At 49.3% G+C, this 20,827-nt stretch overlaps 1 protein-coding gene across 1 annotated transcript in view; it reads right to left on the bottom strand.

The window, feature by feature from the left end:
• Positions 1 to 20,827, bottom strand: part of DTD1 (D-aminoacyl-tRNA deacylase 1) — a 108,972-nt gene that overhangs the window by 66,881 nt on the left and 21,264 nt on the right. Inside the window, exon 4 of the mRNA XM_082669601.1 lies at positions 15,986 to 16,092. Coding sequence (XP_082525727.1) covers positions 15,986 to 16,092 — 107 coding nt within the window. The remainder of the gene's footprint in view (positions 1 to 15,985; positions 16,093 to 20,827) is intronic.

The raw sequence follows: 20,827 nt of genomic DNA, 5'->3' as shown, positions 1-20,827 counted from the left end.
CTTGGCCTCGATCTTGTTATGCCTCAGAAGGAAGAATTCTTACCAGATCCAACAAGAACAGTGGTTTTCAGCATTAGCTGCATGTTGGCATCTCCTGGGGAGCTTTGAGAAGCTCTGATGCTCAGATCACCCCCCAGAAACATCACACTGACCTGTCTCAGGTGGGGCAGGCTGCCTAGGGCTCACCCTATACCAGGACCCAGGAGTTCCAACCTAACCAGGAATACAGTCAGCGGAGCCCCGCAGGGAGGGCCAGAAGATGCAGAGGCTCTCAAGGGGACCAGTCTTGAGAGGTTTAAGATAAATCCTCTCTTAACAGACTAGCGGCTGCCAGAAACGTGGGGTGGGGGATGGGCAGAGTGGGTAAAAGGGGTCAAAAGGTACACATTTTCGGGGCTTCCCTGGTGGCACAGTGGTTGGGAGTCCGCCTGCTGATGCAGGGGACGCGGGTTCGTGCCCCGGTCCGGGAGGATCCCACATGCCACGGAGCGGCTGGGCCCGTGAGCCATGGTCGCTGAGCCTGCGCATCCGGAGCTTGTGCTCCGCAATGGGAGAGGCCACAACGGTGAGAGGCCCGCGTACCGCCAAAAAGAAAAAAAAAAGGTACACATTTTCGGTAATAAAATAAATAAGTCCTGGGATGTAACGTACAGCATGGTGACTATAGTTAATAATACTGTACTGCTTATTTGAAAGTTGCTAAGAGCACACATCTTAAGAGTTCTTATCACAAGAAAAAAGAAATTTGTAACTGTATATGGAATGGATGTTAACTGGACTTGTGATCGTTTCACAATATATACAAATACTGAATCATTATGTTGTACCTCTGAAACTAATATGTTATGTGACAATTATATCTCAATTTTTTTAAAAAGATAAATCCTCTCTTTACCAGAATGTATGAGAGATGGCAGGTCCCTGAGAGTGGGAGGCAGATAAATGAACTACATACCAACAGATAGTCTTTGCTTTTATATAACTGGAATCACACTACATGTATTCTTTGAGATGTGCTAGCTTCATACAATAACAGAGCCGCTGTTTTTCACACAAGTTCATAGATCGCTACTGCGTTCAATTTTTAAAACGAACCAGCCAGTTGTCATAACACCTCTGATGAAAACCCACCTCTTGCCCTGATCTGAAACGCTATCTTTATCACAAACCAAACTTCTCATAGACAATCGGTCTCCCTTTCAGGCCTCTCATCTCCTTGGTGATAGGTTTCTTGCTCAGCCAGCACCATCTGTTTTTATTAACTATAACGCTGTAATACATTTTATACCTAGGAAGGCCAGTATACTCAGTGAGATTTTTTTAAATTACATTTATCTCTTTAATTCCACTGGAATTTTTTTAAGGTATAGTAAAAAGTAAGGCCGTAAAATGATTAATTTTTCCATAATTGCCAACCAGTTGCCCAATTACTGCTTATTGTGAAATCCTTCCTCTGCCATTAATGTGTAATGCCTACTTTATAACATGTCATATTCTTGCACAGTAAATATCAAATATTCAATTCTGAACTGCCTTCCCTTATTTGGTGGAAGATCCCTGCCCTTTGGGAACTTATATTCTAGCAGGGGAAATAAACGATAATTTTTTTAGGTAACCAAAAGTTACGGTTATAATATTTTAGAAGGTGATAAATCTTTAAAAAAAGAGCAAGAAGTGGGGCAGGGCTTCCCTGGTGGCGCAGTGGTTGAGAGTCCGCCTGCCGATACAGGGGACACGGGTTCGTGCCCCAGTCCGGGAAGATCCCACATGCCGCGGAGCAGCTGGGCCCGTGAGCCATGGCCGCTGAGCCTGCGCGTCCAGAGCCTGTGCTCCGCAATGGGAGAGGCCACAACAGTGAGAGGCCCGCGTACCGGGAAAAAAAAAAAAAAGAAGAAGTGGGGCAGGTAGGAGGCCCTGAAAGTACAGAGCAGGCTGGGGTCAGGGGCAGGCTGCAGTACGATGCTGGGTGATCAGGGTCGGGGCCAGGAGTGTGGGCGCTGCGGGGAGGAAGAAGAAGAGCAGACTGCAATATGACAGAGGGTGTAGGGCTGACTTCACCGGCGTGTGATCACAGCAGGCACATGGGGCCTCGTGCTCAGAGGACCTGCACTTGGCCCACTGCTCTGCCACTGCCATCGTGAAATTCTTAATAATTTTATCTTCGACTCTTGTGTTTTGCAGCAGAGTCCACTGGGACAAGGGAGCATGCGCGTGAGCAGGGCAGATGTGCTCACGACGTGTGTCTGCCGCCCCATCCACACACAGCATCCTGGAGCACACGGTGTCAGGTGAGCATGTCAGGTCCAGGACTGAGGAAGCGGGGTGCTGACAGCCCGGAGAGGCCACGATTCCTACTGAACCAGAACTTGCTTTGAATGCAGAAAGCAGGTGATGGTGTTTAGCGTGAAGGTCTGACATGGCCACTCTGCTCTCACCCTTGTCCAGAGAGGGCTCACTTCCGCCCTGGTCTCTTTCAGGGCCTTGGGGACACATGTGAGTAGGTACCCATTACACTGGCACTTCTCGGCCTACAGACCCGCAGCAGCAGCCTGAGGTCCCAGACGGCATCACTTCAAAGGCCGAACACTCTGCATCCCTAGAAAGGATGCAGGAAAAACCCTCGGGATTACTATCCACACCAGAATCCTCATGTGATGACTGAAACAAGTGATGTCCACTCTGCTGTGGACAGCATTTTAGCAAATGCTGACACAGAACTTCAAACAGCACGGAAAATGAATCCCCGAGAGTCCCAAATGAGCTTCCTGGCTGTGGTTACCGTTGCTGCCACTGTCTTTCAGATGTGAGCCTTTTTCTCCTTTTTCTACCCACAATCCAGGTATCAGAACTTAAAAAGTGAAAGCCACATTCCCACCAAACACAACTTCAGCCAGGAACAGGAATCCAAAGCAGTTTAAATGTTAGGAAACCTCCGTGGTTCCCTTTACTCCACTATTAATAGGCCAGGAGGAATGTTATTTAGCATTAAAAGCAAAACCCAGGAAACACGCACCGACAGAACACAGAGACGTCACTTCTAAGGAACTGAGACCATGTCTCTCTCCTAAACTTGTAGGAGCTGGTGTCTGAGTGGATCGCGCTTTTCCACTCCTGGTGGGAAGACACAGCCGGCCACACGCTTGCTTCCGGCCGAGGCTGTAAGCAGTCGAGGGCTCTGCAGTCCAGGGTGGCCCGCAGAGCTCTCCCTGGAGGCGTGGGTGGGGATCAGGAGACAGCGCGTTTCCATCTCCACAGGTGAAAAAGGAGACGCTTCAACAAAACTCAAGAGGCTGCCTGTCACTGCCGCGTCCCTCTAAGCCCTGAAGTTATGGGCTTATTTATCTTCGGAGAATTCGGTTTCCCGTGGCTTGTGAAGCCAGCTGGGCTCTGACCTGATTCCCTCCCTCTCCTTCCCTTGATTTGCCAAACGTCACGCGTGAGCACAGAGCTGATTTATCACAGGTCTATGCTGGGGCCTGAAGCAGGCTCGAAATGAACTCCTGAAGGCACTTTTCACATCACCTGACGCCACAGCCAAGGAACGGGCCCAGCTGAGAGGTGAGTCTCCCCAGGGGCCCAGCACGTCTTTCAGGTCCATTATCCTTAACCTCCGGTGATTCCTCCTCCTGTCTTGTTTCATTAAATTCTACTAAGAGACACATGAAGAAAGACTAAATGGAAAGTTGGTTGCACATATGTGGTAGTTTATTCCCAGTTCACTTCTGGGTGGTAGGCCCACATTTTCTGCTTTTTAAGTCTGACTGCTTTTCCCAAAATACCTCTCTCTTGATAAAGCCACACTTTTTTTTTTTTCGGCCGCACTGCACGGCATGTGGGATCTTAGTTCCCCAACCAGGGATGGAACCCGCACCCCCTGCATTGGAAGCTCGGAGTCTTAACCACTGGACCGCCAGGGAAGTCCCTAAAGCTACACACTTTTGAGACAATTTCATCATTAACAATAATTCTCACTCAGTGAGACAGTAACGTTGAGCAAGTGTCAGTAAAACTCCCATTTACTGACTGGGATGACAACTGTACCAACTTAAAGATTCTAGACCCAACATTCACAATGGCTAAAGTTGAGTGCTGTTATATTACTCTCCATACGTTCAGCATGTTTGAAATATTTCAAATTTAAAAAATAATAATAAAAGTCTGTTGCCTCGAAAATCTACATCCACAAAAGAGATGCAAACAAGGATGATTTTTGCATCATTGTTAGTAACAGCAAAAAACTGCCAACAACCCCTAAGTCCATCAAAAGGAGAACAGCTAATCAAAGGCAGTGTATTCACATGGCAGAATCCTGTCTCGCAGTTAAAATGAATGAACTAGCTGTAGATGTAACAACACAAACAACATTGCTGGTGGGAAAAGCAGCCTGTTTCAGGACCGTAAATGTAGAACAATACCAACAATACCATGGAGGTCAAGGGCATGTGCACACACATGCGTGCACACACACATGTGCATGTATGTACACACATCCATCCAGAATGTAATCCTCAGGAAACCCAAATTGAGAGACATTTTCAAAATAACTGACCTGTACTCATCCAAAGAGTCAAGGTTATGAAAGTCAAGGAGAGACCAAGGAACTAACGTAGAATGAAGGAAACTAAAGACATATGACTATTGAATGCAACATGATTCTGAACAACTGCAAAAGACCAGCTATTGGGATAACCGTTAAAACATGAATGGGGTCTGAGGACTGGATGGTGTTAAAATGCCAATGATAGTTTTTCTGATTTTTTTTTTTTCGGCCACACCATGCAGCTCGTGGGGTCTCAGTTCCCCAACCAGGGATCAAACCTGTGCCCCCTGCAATGGAAGTGTGGAGTCTTAACCACTGGACCGCCAGGAAATTCCCTAGTTTTTCTGATTTTAATGGATGTTTGGGGGTTCTATAAGAGAATGTCTTTGCTTGCAAGAAATATAGACTAACATGTTCAGGGGTGATGGGGTATCAGGTCAGCAACTTACTCTCATGTGGCTCAGGGAAAGTCACTGGTACTGTTTTTCCAACTTGCCTGCAAATAAAACCTTATGACATTCACTTTACACCATATATAAAAATTAAGTGAAAATAAACATGAAAGGCTAAATTATAAATCTCTTAAAAGAAAATATAGGAGGAAACCTTCATGACACTAGATTTGGCAACAATTCCTTGGATATGACACCAACAGCACTGTCCACAAAAGAAAAAATAGATAAATTGGACTTCATCAAAATGTAAAACTTTTGGGCATCAAAGGATACTATTAAGAGTGAAAAGGCAACTCACAGAATGGGAGAAAATATTTTCAAATCATATATCTGATAAAGGGTTAATATCTAGAATAGATTAAAAAAAAATCTCCTACAACTCAACAAAAAAACAGCCCAATTCAAAAACAGGCAAAGCACTTGAGTAGATATTTCCCCAAACAACACACACAAATAGTTATTAAGCACATGAAAAGATGCTCAACATCCCTGGGCATTAGGAAAATGCAAATCAAAACCACAATGAGATATCACCTCATACCCATTAGGGTGACTATTATTAAAAAAAAACAAACAGGAAATAACAAGTGTTAGGGAGGATGTGGAGGAACTGGAACCCTTGGGCACTGTTGGTGGGAATATTAAATGGTGCAGCCACTGTGGAAAATGATAGGGCAAATCCTCAAAAAATTAAACAAATAATTATGAATATGATTCAGCAATCCCATTTCTAAGTATATACCAAAAAAAAATTGAAAGCAGGGTCTCAAACAGGTATTTGTACACCCATGTTCATAGCAGCACTATTCACAATAGCCAAGAGTGGAAATAACCCAAATGTCCATCAACAGACAAATGAATAAACAAAATGTGGTCTATACATACAATGCAGTATTATTCAGCCTTAAAAAGGAATGAAATTATGATATGTGCAACAACATAGATGAACTCTGAATACATTATATGCTAAGTGAAATAAGCCAGGCACAAAGACAAATATTGTACAATTCTACTTATGTTGGGTCTCTAGTAGTCAAATTCAGAGACAGAAAGTTGAATGCTGGTTACCAGGGGCCGGGGGCAGGGGAGAATGGGGAGTTAGCGTTTAATCGGTAGAGGATAGTTCAGGAAGATGAAAAAGTCCTGGAGATGGATGGTGGTGATGACTGCAAAACAATGTTAACGTTCTTAATGGCAATGAACTGTACAACCAAAAATGGTAAAATGATTAAAATGGTAAGTTGTATGTATATTTTACTACAGTTTTTTAAAAAACCATATGACATACACACACCAACAGATACCATGTATCTTCTATGACTATGTGTAAAACGTGCATAAACATTTTTATTAAGTCTAGAAGAAAACATATGGAGCTTATTAATGGTGTTACCTCTGGGAATGAAAGATTATAGTCAAAAGCAACGTTAATGTATCTTAAACTTCTGGTTAAACTTCTAATTTTTTAAAAAATATTGATTTTATATATTATATATAACAAAAAATGAACAAAGATGTTATTCTATGGGCTCATGAGAAAAACAGAAGACAGGAAAAGAACTGTTTCCAAAAAAATATCTTTCTACCCAGGAATACTATAAAAACTTACTAATAAAAAAAATAACATTTCTGGGCTTCCCTGGTGGCTCAGTGGTTAAGAATCTGCCTGCTAACGCAGGGGACACGGGTTCGAGCCCTGGTCCGGGAAGATCCCACATGCCACGAAGCAACTAAGCCCATGCGCCACAACTTCTGAGCCTGCACTCAAGAGCCCGCGAGCCATAACTACTGAAGCCCGCGTGCCACAGCTACTAAACAAGAGAAGCCACTGCAATGAGAAGCCCGCGCACCACAATGAAGAGTAGCCCCCGCTCGCCACAACTAGAGAAAGCCTGCACACAGCAACGAAGACCCAATGCAGCCAAAAATAAAAAATTTTTAAAAATAATAATGATAACATTTCTAACCTGGTACTTTCCAGTCAATACACTGCTGGCATGAAATTTTTTAAATGACAATAAGAGACTCTTCCCTGTAGAAAAATGAAGGGGGCAAAGGGACAACATGAAATGAAAAAAAAAAAAGGAATCCACAGGGCATAAGGCCAGATGAAGTCTGGACTTCGAAATGAAATCTTATAGAAATTGTCCTTATCCCCCAAGGTCTCATGAGCCAGCAACGAAACCGACAGTTAACAGCAGCCTCTGCCCTCCAAGCCGTCAAAGCGCCTTGGCTCCCTGACAGACTCTGGCTCGGCCCGCCATGGGCACCGCGACCCCACGGGGCAGGAAGGGTGGAAATGCAAACAAGGCCACAAATTAGCTCTTCCTGTCCCACAGAAACGGAAGCTGCAGACTGCACTTTCACAGTTAAAAATGGAAAAAGAAACTGACTTCACATTCTATGGAAAGTCGTCAAAGGAATACATTTTGTGTGAAGAATCTTCATGGAAGAGCTATTCTTCTGTGTTTCATACTGACAAAAGTAATGAAGGCTGGGGAACGAGGCAGGCAAAAGCAGCCGCTGTGAGATTCTGGATCTGCCGCCAGCCTCCTCCAGCCCTGGAGCTGCTGCGCCCTCCTGACAATTACTCCCCATAATTCCTAAGAGCGGTGAACACCAGGGGACACACTCTTCCAAAAATAAACCCTTTCTTTTCCCTGACAAGCTCTGAATGCTTAGAAACTGCCCTGACAATATAAGCTAAAATGGTACATATAAATCAAATTCAATATAAATGTTGATTCTTGGGATTTTCACAATTTCTCCTTATAATTAAAGTTTTTTGCATTAAGGGGAGAGCTGGGCCCTAGAGAAGCATCACGCTGACCTGAAGACAGGGAACTGAATCCCTAAAATCTGCTCTTTTTGAACCGCATCAAAAAGAGGTTCTGGTTTAGCATCCAGCCTGTGCCCTGGGTCACTCAGGACCAGGGCAAGTGTCACACCCCTTGATGTCGAAATGTCTGATCTTAACCTTAACCTCAAAGAAGCTCGGAATCCCCTCACCGTCCTGCACAGAAGGCAGGAATAGGGTCCTTCCTGTAGTGACCAGTGGGGGCTGGACTTTGCAGAGTGTCCTGACGCTCACACCACGGGATAAAAGATTTCCAACACGAGTCTTTTCTAGGGAAGCTCCGCTGGGGGTAGCAGAGCACCAGGGCAGCCAAGACCCTCCAGGGGCATCCAGATCCTGTCCACAGCTCTTGGCCACCTGCTGTAGGACCTCCTAAGTGCCCCCCGCCACCTCTGCCCCGGCCAGCTCTACAATCCAGTGTCAGCCAGCTCTGTGAACACACACACACACACACCCACACACGTAACCCTCTAGTAACCCTCCAGCTCGCTGCCACTAAAACCCACACTACTCACCCTGGCCATGAGGCTGGGGTCATGGCTCTGCCTTCGTGTCCACTCTCTCCCTGCACCCCCGACCTCCCCCTACCACTCCCCGGGGCTCTGCACCCGCCAGCCCCTCCGTCCAGCACACTCCTCCCCATCTCCACGTAGCGGCCCCCCAGCTCAGCATCCCCACCCCCAGCTCCTGTGCCTGAGGGGGCCCCTCCCAGCAGCCCTCTCTACACTTCTCCCAGCTTTGATTTCTTTATAATATTACAGTTTTAAATTATACTTGCTTGTGTATGTTTCGCACTAGAATTAGAATGCAAGCACCATGAGGGCACAACTTTGCCCAGCGCTGTTCGCGATGCAAGGCCAGCAGCAGCGCGCACCCTGTGAATACCTGCTGGGTGGACAGATGAGTGGGTGGTAGGTAGGGGACTGGACAGATGGATGGACACAAGGGTGGAAGGATAGATGGAGAAATGAACAAACAAACTAAGAAAGGGGAAACATGGCGGGTATTCAGTCCGTGGACCACACCACGCAGTGAGGGCTCAAAGGCAGGAAGGCCTTGCCTGGATGGCACTGAGGTGAGCACCTTGGATGAAGCACTGTCTGAAACAGACCTTAAAGATGGGGAAGACAGCAACAGGTAAAGAGAGAGGGAATTCATTTCAGGGGGATGAACAGAAACACAATATTCAAGAAACAGTGAATAACCTGCAGGAAACGAGTCCTACAGCTCAATGCGAAAAGCCTTTACCATAAACCCAACAAGTAATGCACCATAAAAGATGAACGTTTAACAATGTCCCACGTGTGTTTAAACAAAAGTGATTAGTCAACTGCCCATGAAGCCTCGACATCATGCATTTCACTAAACTGCAATTCTCCAAGCAAAGACTGAGGTGCTGGTCATCCCCGGTTTTTATTCTAGTCCAATCAACAAGCCGACCAGTGAGTAAGGCATTCCATGTCTGGTACCCAAAAAACCAAGAGAACTATAAATTGCTTTTCAACTAAAAACTCTAAGAGGCTACAGCACTACAATCTCGCCCACACTTCGGGTTCATTTCTCTTAAGAAACAAGTTATTCCACTAGCTCAGGCCTCAGTGCCGCTCAGCAGAGGGCCTGTCATACGTCACTAACGTGCTGAGCTGCTGTCGCTCTATCGACTTTTCCTGACACATCTGTAATTGCGTCGAGAAGGCCCCGTGCCCTGGGAATATTTCCATCACCGCTGGGCGGGTGGGGGATGGGTACTGAGGGGCAGTGATGAATGCCAACGGCCTCATATGTGACCTCAATAATCAAGCCCAGCCAGCCTGCTTCCTGGCAGCTGCAGTAACACAGGTTGTAAAGTATTTTTAGACATTTCAGCTGGGGATGAAGCGTGGTCCAGAAGAGACCAACGCCTGGAGCAGATTAAAATGGCAACGTCCGACTGTCCAGTTGCCTCCGGCCCAACAGTTCTTTTACATCAGTGTCCTTGGAGGGCACAGGAAGAACTGGTTAAACACACAAACCTGCTACTCTTCTGCCTTCCACGTCCATACACGCCAGGAACTCGGATTCAGAAAACCTGGGGGCGGAGGGTGGGGTGGGGTGGTGTCCAAGACTCCTCCCTTTAATACAAACCCTCGGCGCTTACAGTGGGTGGTCCTGAGTGACTCTGGTGGACAGAGAACAGTAATCCCTGAACCCAACTGCTCCCAGCACCCCCCAAGCATCTTCACTTCCTTGGGGCCTTCGGAGGGTCTGATGAAAGCCCTGGAACCTCCCAGCAAAAGCACTGGCGTGCACAGGCACTAAGAAAACCTGGGTGAGCCCAGGGTGGTTCATGAACCCCTAAAAGCCCACGTGACCCAATTCACACCCCACCCTCCCATCCTGACCTTATCTTAAAGAGCAATCAGGTTAAAAAAAAGATAAACCCTTGGTCAGTCAGGCTGACAGATGTTGGCAAAACACCTCTGGGTGGTGAAGGGTTTTATTTATTGCAGCCCTTTTTAAAAAATTATAGGAAGAGCTTCACTTTTTATTTTCTTCATTTCCAGATCATTCTTCTCTCTCTGTTAGAAACGCAGATGTTTGAACAAGGCTTTCTACAAAATACCGCTGACTGGCCGAACATTTTTCTACAGCTACCCGAGACTATGAAGCTCCTAATAACTTAGCTAAAAAGCTAAGAATTCCCAACGATAATTCTGAGTCTGGATGATTACATTACTGCTGTGCTCAATGTATAATCCCTGGCAGGATAAACTTTACCTCCCTCCCTTGGGAATAAAGAAAGATGCTAGTTAATCTTCAGTAGGCCAACTCAGTAACGTAAGGAGTTTTGTCTTTCTAGCACATCCCCAAATGAGATTAGAAGATTAAAATAACTAAGCATCTGCCCAAAACACATACACAGGAACAAACAAAACCCGTAAGCTTTAAATGTACTAACCCATTAGTGCCCTGAGAGAGTTATTTAAGGCAAAACAGATATTTTTCTCTAGTTGGAGATTAAGAAATGTTGCATGTATCAAAGGTGGAAGAGGAGAAGATTGCAGTTTTTAATTTACCAGCCATATTCCAATAGCAGGAAACAAACTCTTTTCAGTTTTCACAATTTTGGTGACCCATTATGGATTGAAGAAGCAAAGATGAAGTTCTGGCGACTGATCAATCAATCAATGGGTCTCCAGGCAGAGCCAGTCATGTATCTCTTGGAAAGGCTTCTTTTTAACTCTATGGTATATACTGAGTTAGGACAACCATCTATATAAAAACAAATTAAAATGCTAAAACAAAAGCAAGCCCTTGCAGCTCCCCAACTCAGAAGAAGCCAGCCTGGGTGGAAACTTCTATGAGGCTCCCAACCCTTCCGACCAGCCAGACACACATGCCCCGGGCATGGGCACCCGTGCACTGATGGCACTCAGCAGGGGCCCTGGCTGCTCGAGCAGAGAAGCCCCCCAGCCTCCAAACCCGACCCTTGGCCAGATGGTTATGCAGGAAAGTGGATGTTCGCGCCGAAAGGATGAGAAAACCAGCAGTGATGCCCACAGCCCCAGCGGTCTGGCAGGTGCCAGCACTGCCCCATTGGGAAGGCTTCCGTACAAGGTGAGGTCCCGGGACCCAAGGTCACCAGCACACCCACGGTGAAACGGTGACAAAGATGAACACGAGCAGCAACAAAAACTCTGTGATGAAGCTCTTGCTAAGTTCCCGCTTTTGTCTTAGTAACACTTCAGTATAAACAAGGCAGGACCCTCAGTCAACATTTGTCCAATAAATCAATGTGACACAATGAACCAGCGACTGGAGTGAAGGACAGGATCCAGTGCCACTGTGGCAACCAGACCCAGAAGCTTGCTCTGTGGCCTGGCTCAGGCCACGCAAAACCTCACACTGACACCAACAGAGACCGGGGAGTTCGCACCAGAGTTCAAGCCTAAAACAGGACGAAAAAGGGAATACGTACGTTTAAATAAACGTTCTTCCATGAAGAAATGCAAACGTACGGGCATCAGTATAACTCTTTCTTATATTCAGAACACTTCTCGTTAGACCGTCGCTCATACTGAACTGTGCGGTAACTCAGATCCACCTTTGTGCACCTGCAGGGGGGCTGCCACCTGTGTCCTGGCCTGTCCTCTGCTTCACCTTCTGGATTCTGCAGCACGTGTTACTGAAAAGTACGGGTAAATGAGGCTGACCGGCGCTCCCTCCGCACCCCCTCTCTAGCCCACACATTTCCTCCTGACCCTACAGAAGCCACCAGTGTCTCAATCTCGACGTCCCAAGGTTTCAGGGCAAAGGGATGGGTGCTTGCTGATAAGACGAGTGCAGAGAAAGTTACAGGCGAGGTGAGGGTGATAATCAGAGAAGCATGAAATGAAAAGCTCTGGCACCATTCTTCACTGGTCAACTTATCCCAGAGATCTGTCAATAAACTCATGAGCCAATTCAAGGATGTGTATTTGAAAGTTCATTTTTTTCAGCTCATTCCAGCCTTTCATTTAGTGAGGTTTACAAGCCCACTAAATCAGTGAAAATATAAATACTTAATGGCAACACTGTGAACCAGGTGAGCCCTGGGCCCCAGGAAAGAGCCCTCCAATTACTGAAATGCCCTCCTGGGCGGGGGAGGGGGGGAGCCCCCACCTGCTCTCACCACGTGCAATCCCAACCATGTGAGACTCAGGAAAACACCCCCCACCAAGGGAAAGCAATTAAGATGAAAACAAGAGCAACAGTAAGCTTCTCCCCACAGGCCGGGCTGGCAAGGGTGTTGAAATTTCCCTGTATCTAGCCACCCACAGAAGAACTCACGCACTAGCGATCTTCTCTAGGTTATAATCAGGATGTTCCTACCAGAACCATGTTCTTCCACAAAAGTGCAATGGGGAAGACAGCCTCTGTCTTCTGTCTGGTGGCTCTGCTACTGCTTCTACCCCCTGTTCTTTGAGGGATGTCCCTCAGAGCGAGCACTACCCATCTTCTTCCACTTTCTCTCCGTCGGGAACATCAGGGGACCCACACTGCAGCCCCTACTGCGCTGGGTGTGGTGCCCATGCAGCCATGGGAAATGTGCAGGGGCTGCCACTTCCAGACCCGAGCAGAGACCTGGTTAAGGCAGGCACACAACGAGCTGCCTTTACAAGCCCAGTCTTCACCAGCAGTAGCTGCATGACCCATAAATAGAGCTCTGGGACTCTTAAAAACAGGAATTTAGCCCTATTTCAAGTGCAAGTTTGGAAACAACAACTGAGAATGCCTCCTCCCCCCACCTCACATCCTTAAAGGTCAGCAAAACCACCAGTCCCCTGGGAGGCCAGGCCAGCTCTGTGCCGACGGCAGTGCCAGAAGGACATTCACAGACACACAGCTCACGGGCCCAGGACACACGACTCCAGAACAAAGTGCACCCCAGGCTCAGCCCCAGGCAGTGAAAAAGACTCAGAGCAACGGGACGAGTGGCTGACGGGGGCTCACTGGGGTTGAGGGGTCAGAGGATACCCTCCGAGGAGGAGACAAACGCTGAGACCAGAGTCCAGAGGCAGGGGAAGTGGGGGTCTTGAGGGGGCTAGTGCAGATCAGGCCATGAGCCACAGCAGCCAGGCACGTGGTTCAGGTTGGAACCCAGATGTCTCTGGAAGGCACTGAGGGGTTTAAGGCGGAGCATGAAGTGGTGTCCTTGTGATGTGTCCCAAGTTGTCGGACACTGTCCTTTACCCCCGTCACTGTCAAGAACCTTCCCGGTTTATGCTGCCCTGAATCTGTCCCCGGAGCAGGGACCGGGTCACGTCACTTCCTCCCCGGCCAACACACTGTCACACACTAAAAAGACACCTGATGCCTAAATACACACACACACACACACACACACACACACACACAAAAGGACCTACTGTAGAGCAGGGAGCTATATTCAATATCCTATAATGAACCATAATGGAAAAGAATATGACAAAGAATAGATATATGTATAACTGAATCACTCTTCTGTATGGCAGAAACTAACACAACATTGCAAATCAACTATACTTCAATTAGGAAAAAAAAAAGCTCACACACGCATTGTTCATTTGTTCAGGTTTAAAGAACCTGTATTTTTAAAACACAACACAAAAGTGAACAACTCAGCTATAAGCCCGAAGAGGAAGCCTGTTCTTACTGAAAGGGGGAAGGCAGACAGGCCACCCCAGAGCCCCCTGTGCCTGCCTACCAGTACCTCCTGACAGCTCGGGGACAGAGGTCTGGGCAGTTTATAGGGTCTGAGGCTTCTGGAGTCCATTAACTAGAACAAGTAATTGAAACTGACTCAGGACAACTCCTGCATTTGAAGGGAAAGCTCCTAAAAGATTCAGAACTAACGAAACTAACTTTCTTACTGTAACAAGTTAGCATGGCCTGTTAATAAATTTAAAAAATGTTGTCTCTAGGGGCTTCCCTGGTGGCACATTGTTTGAGAGTCCTCCTGCCGATGCAGGGGACACGGGTTCGTGCCCCGGTCTGGGAGGATCCCACATGCCGCGGAGGTGGCCCATGAGCCATGGCCGCTGAGCCTGCACATCCGGAGCCTGTGCTCCGCAACGGGAGAGGCCACAACAGTGAGAGGCCCGTGTACCACAAAAAAAAAAAAAAAAAAAAAAAAGTTGTCTTTTTCTTTATGGTAAAGAAGAGGGGGTGCTTGCTCAAGAAGGTTGAAGAGCCTAAAGATTTCATGTATTATTCTATCACTGCTAGAAAAATATTTAGAATGAAAAAAACTTGACTAAATTTTCTCTCCAAATACAGTTGAAGCAGAATAATAAATCAAAACAACGAAACAGTGATCAAATAAAAGCAGAGGGAGAACAGCCAAGGGGCAAGAGGAAACCGGGAGAGGCCGGTATCCTGCGAAACAAGGTAAAGAGGAACCTGTCAAATGCACAACCTCAGTGTAACCACAGGGAAGGAAACCGAGGAACATTCTACAGAAGCAGCAGACCAAAGCCACGAGGACCGGGAAAGGCCATAAATACCACATGGGATCCCAGATTATCCTGAAACAGATGAAGGACGCTAGAGAAAACTAGTGAAACTTAAGTAAGGTTGTAGCGTCGCCAACAGTATTGTATCAATATTAATGTCAACATTTTGATGAGCAGACTGATTACATAAAACGGGATATTTAGGGGATACCGGGTAAAGGGCGTATGGAAACTCTGACTCTTTTCAACTTGCCTGTAAGTCTCAAGTTACATCAAAATAAAAAGTTTAATTTTTCATGTGGACTTTTCACTTGTGATTTTCTTTCATGTTATCAGTAATTCCAGGAACCTCAATTATCACCTTTCAAGCCCAGCACTACTGCGCCAGATGTGTTCCTGCTTCTCTATCAATCCAAAGGATCAGTAACATAAAAGAAAAGGTCTGTTCCCCTTGGAAATGATGACTTTGAACAGGTCACAGAGCTTTACGTTTACACAATACTCCCCACCACCCCTGCATCCTTCCACTTCGGTGTCCCAGAAGGCGGGGGCAGGGGGAGAACAGGGCTGCCCGCCCCCAGCTCTCACTCCTCCTGCCCTCCTGCCTCTCAAAGGCCACAGAGCAGCTGCATTAATTAAAGCCTTCAGAAGTGCTAAGCACCTATGAGAAGCACACAGCTCACAAGGACTAGCACAGATTTCCTTTCTCTAGTTTAATTAAATTTTTTCTGAAAGCTTACAGAGTTGGCAGCAAATCCAGGTCAGACGTTGCTTTAGAAAAATAAAGATTTACGAAGACCCTCAGGTGGCACATCTACCCACACCTGGGATAAACCCACTCCACGCAACCATTCCACACTCGGGAACCGGGTCCGGCCGAGGGGAGCCGTGCCGCTCCTCTGCTGCCACCCAGCGGCCTGTGGACGCCCAGGCACCTCGCCCAGGACCAGCCTGGAGGAGGACTGGGCTCTGGAATGGAGTCAGGTGGAGGCAAGGCCGCAGCACGGAGACGCGGGGCGACAGGTGCGTTCTCGGGAAGGGATGTAGCGAATAAACTCTAGGTTACTACGATGAGGCGTTTTCTCCACCTCAGACTCAGAAGTGCTCCAGGAAATAAATCAGGGTCAAAAGATGTTAGCGGCTCCCAGGAGACAGACCCGACCCTTGACTCTGGGCTTACCTGCTTTGGGTCGGAGGTAGCAGCACCAGGAGCCGGAGATTCCAGTTCAATGGTCACAGGCCCATCGTTCTGAATGTGAACTTGCATGTAGGCACCGAACTTGCCGTCTGTAAGAGCAATTCCAACGGTCACAAGAGTTGGAGACCTCAGATTAAAGCTAACCTCGATCAGTGTAATCAGAAACCCGGGAGCAGGACCGCCCAACTCCCCCCTCTGCGCCCCCGAGTAAGGAAAACACAAAACCACACGGCAGAGGGCCTCCGCAGGCTCTGCAGACCTGGCAAGAGGGCAGGGTCAGGGAACACGTGGGTTAACAGGCCTGTGAGACACTGAGAAAGTAAAGTGTACAACCACTGTGGAGGTCAAGTTCAAGCTGAACAAACCCTACAAACCTGGAATTCCACTTTGGGGCGTCTGCTCTAGAATCTCTTATCCAAAAGGAGATAGCCAAGGGTGTTCACTCTGGCCGTGTTTATAAGAGAGAAAGTGGACCCAGTGTGACTGTCCTGGAGGGGAACCAATGCAGAATCTCTGCCTGAATTCTCCCACAGAATACCATTCAGCGGCCACACCTGTCAACGCAGCAAATCTCAAACCCACAATGTGATCTTTAAACAGTGGCGAGGACACATCAGTGCAACACCATTTAGATGGTATGTTCAAACACCAAAACAAATTCTATCACTTGTGGAGAGAGATGCATGAAGAAACACGGCAGGAAGACGAACAACAAAGGCAGGGCGGTAGCGACCTCCACACGGGCGGGGGGGCAGGGCAGTTGAGAGACACGTGAAGCACGAGACTGCCTGGCCAGTGAGCCCCCGGTGTCTGTTCTCTGCATGTTTCCTAACGAACGTTTTTAAACAAAGCAAACACAGTAGGCAAAGAGCTTAGGAGGCTCCCCCAGAACAACCTCCTACACGGCCCTGTGAGCGGCCGGCGGGCCCCTCTGTGTGAGACGCGGAGGGGGGTCCCTCACCGAGAGGCCAAAAGGCAGGTCAACCTACAGAAGGTCCCACAGGCCAGAGAACAGAGGGGACACCCCAGCGAGGCTGCAGAGCCATCCTGCTTCCCGGGGTGCATCCTCAAAGTGGCCACGGACCGCCCCAGAAATGAGCGCCTCTCCATGTCCTATTCCGAACCTTCTAACCCAAACCCACGCCAACTGTGTCCAATCAATCAAACAGTATCTAATCAACCCCCGAATGCTGAACGACGTTCTTCACAAACGACGTCTGTAAAGAAAGCCCAGCACACGCTCTGAGAGCTGGTGCCGCGCAATCATCCGAACGCTGCCTCCATCCACCCGAGAACTTCTGATGTGCACTGGGTCCAAACGCAGCCGATGACACATGCGGACACCTGCTCGAGTGACTGCACACCGTTCCTGATCAACCCAGCAGGGAGAAGGTGCCGGGTCCACAGCGTAAAGACAGTGTGAGCCCTTCTGCTACCTCCCACCATGAAGGAGTAGAGGGAGGGCGAGATCCATGCCCCGCTGAAGATTAACTCACAGCAATGAAGTGCCAGGCTCACTGCTGGAGACCAGAAGACCCTGCTCAGCTCAGGGGCGCGGACAGCCCGGCACTCATGCCCAGGGTCTCACAGGCGACAGGTGGGTGCAGGGTGGTGATGATGCGGCACCATTCAACCCTGAGGAATCCCGACCCTGGAGGTCAGAGTCCCCCCTTAGGGGATGAGGAGGGAATCAGAGGGGCTCCCTGGAGGAGGCTCCACCGGCTTCAGGATGTGAAGGGCAACAAGACTTGGACACAGCCCCCAACCAGCTCCGAGGCCTCGGCATCCCACCTGCACCACAGGGAGACCAATGAGAAGCCCTGGGTCATGGTGAAAGTTCAAGGAGGCCGAGCACAGAAGCACTCAGGGCCGCGGCCGGCACGTGCCTGTGCAGGATCAGGGTCTGCTCTCAGCATCACACTCGGGGACCACGCCTGCATGCCGGCCCTGGGGGTCACCATGCACCGCAGCAAGGATGGGCTCTCAGGACCTGGAGGAGGGAAACCTGTTTCATTCTGGTGCTCCCCACGCTCCCCTGGGCAGGGAGCCCTCGCTTCATGGGGTGGACGACCTCTGGAGGACAGGCTCACCTCCGGGGAGAGAGCCGACCTCTGGGGAGACAGGCCAACCCCTGGGGGACAGGCCAACCCCTGGGGGGACAGGCCGACCCCTGGGAGACAGGCTGACCCCTGGGGAGATAGGCTGGCCTCCGGGGAGATGGCTGACCCCTGGGCAGACAGGCCGACCTCCAAGGAGACAGGCCGACCTCCGGAGGACAGGCCAATCTCTGGGGGACAGGCCGAGGAGAAGAGCAGCCCAGGACGGGCCTGAACCAGGAGCCCCTCCAGCTCCCTCCTCAGAGCAGCTCGGCTCCGGGGCTCTGGATACCAGACCCGCTGCAGCAGCAAGGGACTCCCACCAGCTCGACTCCGCCCCACCTGCTGGCACTCGCTCCGATGACCCTTGACCTCACAGAGGGTCTCAGCAGAACAGGCACAGACAGTAGCCCTGGAAACCGAGAGAAGACGAGCTGTGTGCCCTTTTTAGAGGCAAGAAGAATCTAGTTCCCACTGGGCAGCCAGTCGTGCTCAGATAACAGTGACTTGCTGTGACCTCCCAGCAGATTAAAGTGGCCGCTCAAATCTACAGGGCTTTCCTGTTATGCATGTCAGAAGAGCTAAAAAGACATCAGCTGGGATGAAATCATGTGTTTAATTGCAGGCTACAATTAGGAGCAGATTTCAGCTCCTGCACTCCTCGGGGAAGCTGAAGGCAGACTCAGGAGGAAAGGAATTATTTCCGACCTTGAATTTCTGTTGTCAGGATATACGGCATATGCTTCACCGTGTTTATCATTCCAAGTAGCAAGAAATTTATTTTCTTTTCCTGTTTTTCTTCAGTTAAGAACAGAACTATTATCTGAATTTCCATTTGTACGGACAACAAATCCAAAGACATGTTTTGAGAGATCTTAAAATGGTAACATTCTTTTCCAGTCCACATCAAAGAGGAAAGCCCCCAAGAAAAATTACATTGGCCAGGGAAAATAAAAACATTGTTTTAAATAATCTTAAAAGACAGAAACATATCTACAAAACTACATCTAGGCTCCAGTGATCACATAACCAAGTCACTCTTAAATATAAGTCCCACATGTTTCCAGCAGGAAGACTCCCCACTGGGGCCAACCCTGCAGGGTCCAAGGGCTCTACCAGCCCCAAACCAGAGCGCCCCATTTACCTGCAAAGGCTGACTGCCTGCCACCACCCAACGAGAAGCCCTGCCCTGCCTCTCTGTGCCCCAGTCTGTTGCAGGATTACAGCAGGCCGGTCACCACAAGGAGGGTGCACGTGAGTTAGTACAGGCAGGGCACCAGGCCCAGAGCCCAGCAGTCAGCATGCAGGAAACCTGGTCCCTATCACTGCTATCACTCCTACCACTGTCCATGTGGTATATGGGCCAAGGGGCTGGGGGCGGGGGGGAGTATATGAACAAAAGGTGGGGGGCGGGGGGGGAATAGCAGAAAACGAAACTGAAGAAGATGCTTTTGAAGAAAACTGGGGAGAGCAGAAGACCCTGCACACAAGTGTTCTCTGTTCTCCAGGGCCGGCCCTGCGCAGCTGGGACCCAGCTGGGGCTCGGCCCACCTCCGCAGATGGTCCTGGACACCCGCACCAGACACTGAGCCTCAGGCCCGCCCATCTAAGCTCTCCACCAAAGGCGGCTCCCTCTGCTGTCAGGATGCATCCTCACCGCCCAGGCTTCCTCTCTGTTCTCCTTTCAACCTGTTCTGAGCCTGGGCACGCAGGGGAGAGGGGTTACTGATGGGGACCCCAACATCGAGTGACAGGCTGGGGACCAAGAAATCAAGCAAACATGTGGAATCGGGGGCTCAAAATAAGCAGGTGGTGAGGCTAGGGCCATGGGGCTGGAGGAGTTTGGTCCCCGTGGGAGTGTGGCCCTGGGGGACGCATGGCGCTAGGGCAGCTCTGTCCGTTCTACAGAGTCCGATTGCTTCCTGGCCCCCAGCTCCCCAGAGAGCTCAGCCCAGCCCAGGGGGGCACCACCACTGGGGTAAGGATCTAGCTCGAGGGGGCGTGGAGAGCAGAGACCAGGGCTCAAGGAACGGCATCTCCTAAGTACCTTGGCTGGGGAAATACTCAGTTGTCAGAAACAGGGTGCATTCCAGGCCCTTTGGATTTCTCAGAGCATGAGGGCCAGGCCCAGGTGGGCACATCAGAACCACCACCTGACTCCATGCCACATTCAGGGTCACAGAGGCCGCAGAACAGCAACCCTGACTGGAATCTTGAGGCTTCTCCCTGGGCCCAAGTCCCTCCCAACTGCCGGTCTCTGCTTGGCTCTACGGTGGTTCAGGCCTTGGAGGGAGACACCCGCTCTATGCAGCAGGCATCCGGGGACCAGGACTCCAGAGTAAGAGACACTGGGCGACAGGCCCTGTGGCCCAGGATGGAAAGTGCCCCCTCACAGGAAAGTGAGGGCACCTGTCCCCAAAGGGGAGTCCCCAATTCCAAACCGCAGACCTAAGAACAGGGGCAGCTTCTGTGCAAACGGACATTAGGATGGTAAATGCCTAGGACCAAAATTAACCCCTTGCTGGGAGGTTAAATTCTCGCCCTAGCTGAAGCTCTGAAGTCGCCCATCCTGCACGACAGGGAGGCTCAAGGCAAGGTCATCCCTGACCACCAGCTTTGCTCAGACTTCCCCGGGCTCTGCCGGTGTCCTCGGTGTCCTGCTGCCTGGGATACCTGTGTCCAAGGCTGCCCGGTCTCCTCACTGAGGCGCGAGAGAACGATGCAGTGT

The sequence above is a fragment of the Grampus griseus genome, assembly GCF_964374135.1.
Source record: "Grampus griseus genome assembly, chromosome: 14".
NCBI classification, from domain to species: Eukaryota; Metazoa; Chordata; class Mammalia; order Artiodactyla; family Delphinidae; genus Grampus; species Grampus griseus.
Note: the sequence above shows the minus strand (reverse complement) of the source record. Positions and strands in the feature narration are given on the sequence as shown.